General features: G+C 39.6%; 1 protein-coding gene across 1 annotated transcript; it reads right to left on the bottom strand.

Moving 5' to 3' along the window:
• Positions 1-993: 993 nt before the first annotated feature.
• On the bottom strand, positions 994-2,114 carry LOC116379849 (uncharacterized). Its single transcript, XM_031841817.1, has 2 exons — positions 2,028-2,114; positions 994-1,824 (listed from the first exon to the last, which is right to left on the bottom strand). Exons 1-2 carry the CDS (start codon positions 2,100-2,102, stop codon positions 1,195-1,197), a joined length of 705 nt encoding a protein of 234 aa, XP_031697677.1. The 5' UTR covers positions 2,103-2,114; the 3' UTR covers positions 994-1,194.
• Between the last annotated feature and the right edge of the window lie 17 nt (positions 2,115-2,131).

Here is a 2,131-nt window from a genome sequence, read left to right as displayed (position 1 = left end):
TTATTTAAAAGATAGTTGTCTCAACGGAGTAAATTAACAAAAGTAAAAAGACTTGGTTGAGCTGATTCAATCCATGTTGCCATCTTGTCCAGCCAATCACGTGACTCTTCCATTTTCAAATGTTCTTGCGATCAACATTGTATTGTGTGTGTGTTTATCTATTATTCCTCTGTGCCATAGAGACAACACAGCAATAAGCCACACTGTTGCACTGGGTGATATGTTCCTTCATTACTATGAACACACACACCGTTTATTTTTACTCATCCAACATACACCGTCCTGCTGCCACAAATACTCACTAGAGCACCAAATGTGGATAAATCTGCTGATGAAAATAGTCCACAATGCACAACACACTATTTCCTCATGTTTGTTTTGTAAAAACTAGTGACCAGCTCTTCGGAAATGACGTGGAGTCTTTTTTTTTGTGAAACTATACATATGTTGAAGATTAACATCTTCAGTCGGAACCAATTGGGATTGAGGCTGAGATCCACAGACAGGAAGTATTACAGTTTTTCTCGATTGCTAAGACACATTTCTTGAAATGGTCACCCATTTTCTCAAAACTGTAAACACAAAACCTCATCTTCAAGCACTATTTACAAAACCTCTGAATCCTCTTGCAAAATGAAACTTTCGCCTCAAAACAGTTTTACCTGTGCTCAAAATCAAACACTGCTCTCAAATCATAAACAAAGTGATCAAAATAATATACACTATCAAGCAGTCAGTAAACAATACACCAATAAATAGAAAACACATTGTTCAAAACATATAGTTCTCAGGGAGAAGTAGAGTTTTAATCTCAAAAGAAATTTCATATGAATGAAAACATGTTCTATTACAGTAGCTCAAAATTGATCAGAAATTACTACTGTGCTTTGCTCTTTGCAATTTATTTTGTTCTTCCTCCTCCTTGTACCCCTATTTTTACAGTACTGTACCCTGCATCTCACAAACGTGTCCTTTGTCTCTGTGACACTGTAATTCTTGTTCTTTGTTGATATGAACCTGCAACCAGTCAAAATCTATTGAGCAGTCAGTACTGTTACTGTAACAAATAGAAAGCACGATGTTCAAGGCCATACAATTTGTTTATTGTACATTATACAGCCTACAATGCACTGTAGGCCTACTACAGTATACAATACTACAGTAAAAGGGACAAAAATCAAAGGAGTCAACATGTCAACAATGTGCTTCTTCTTGTCTTTGGGCTGGGTCAGGCCAGAGCACTTCGTCGACATCACAAGCAATATTTTCTCTCCTGAGGCAACGGGGGAAGAAGCCTCTTGTGTGCCGTATCCAGCCCTGACATGATTCCTCACCTATATCACCACAGGCTAATTCCATGGCTTGCAGCAGATTTACTCTGGTGTAGGGTTGTCTATCATACACTTTCCATCTCCATGAGGAGAAAAACTCCTCAATCGCATTCAGGAAAGGCGAGTATGGAGGGAGGTACAAGGTCATAAACTGACCATTGATGTTAAACCATTCCCTTACCTGAGCAGCTCGGTGGAAACTGACATTGTCCAGCACTATCACATTGGTGGGAATGGGATTCTCATTTAGCTCTTGACCCTGCTGCTCAAATAAAATATCTCTTAGATTGGCCAGAAATCTTAGAAGATGCTGGGTGTTGCTGATAGCAGCACAGATTGTGACATTGCCACCTCGTTGACCAGGGACTTCAACAATGGCCCGCTGTCCAATCACGTTTCGGCCTCTCCTTCTCCTCTTTGTTAGATTGAAGCCTGCTTCATCGACAAAGATTAACTCACGGGGTCTGTCCAAGGATTCCAAGTCAAATATTGTCTGTGTAGGAATACAATATAATGTATGTAGAATTTAGTAAGTTGTACAGAGACAGTGCTATATTGTAGAGTTCAATTAGGCCTACTGTATGCACTTCTGATTCACATACATTGTATGTACTGAAGAGTAATGTCATTCACATAGTATGTGGCAGTACTGTAGACAATCTGGATTACAGTAAATGTGTCTGAATGTACACTTACTTGCACATACTGAGCTCGCAGTTCTTTCACCCTTGGTGAGTTGCGCTCAAAAGGTACTCTGTATACTTGTGTCATTCGTATCCTGTTACGATGGAGGACACGGT

This window comes from Anarrhichthys ocellatus, unplaced genomic scaffold (genome assembly GCF_004355925.1).
Source record: "Anarrhichthys ocellatus isolate YVR2014 unplaced genomic scaffold, GSC_Weel_1.0 scaffold5349, whole genome shotgun sequence".
NCBI classification, from domain to species: Eukaryota; Metazoa; Chordata; class Actinopteri; order Perciformes; family Anarhichadidae; genus Anarrhichthys; species Anarrhichthys ocellatus.
This window is presented reverse-complemented; position numbering and strand designations above follow the sequence as displayed.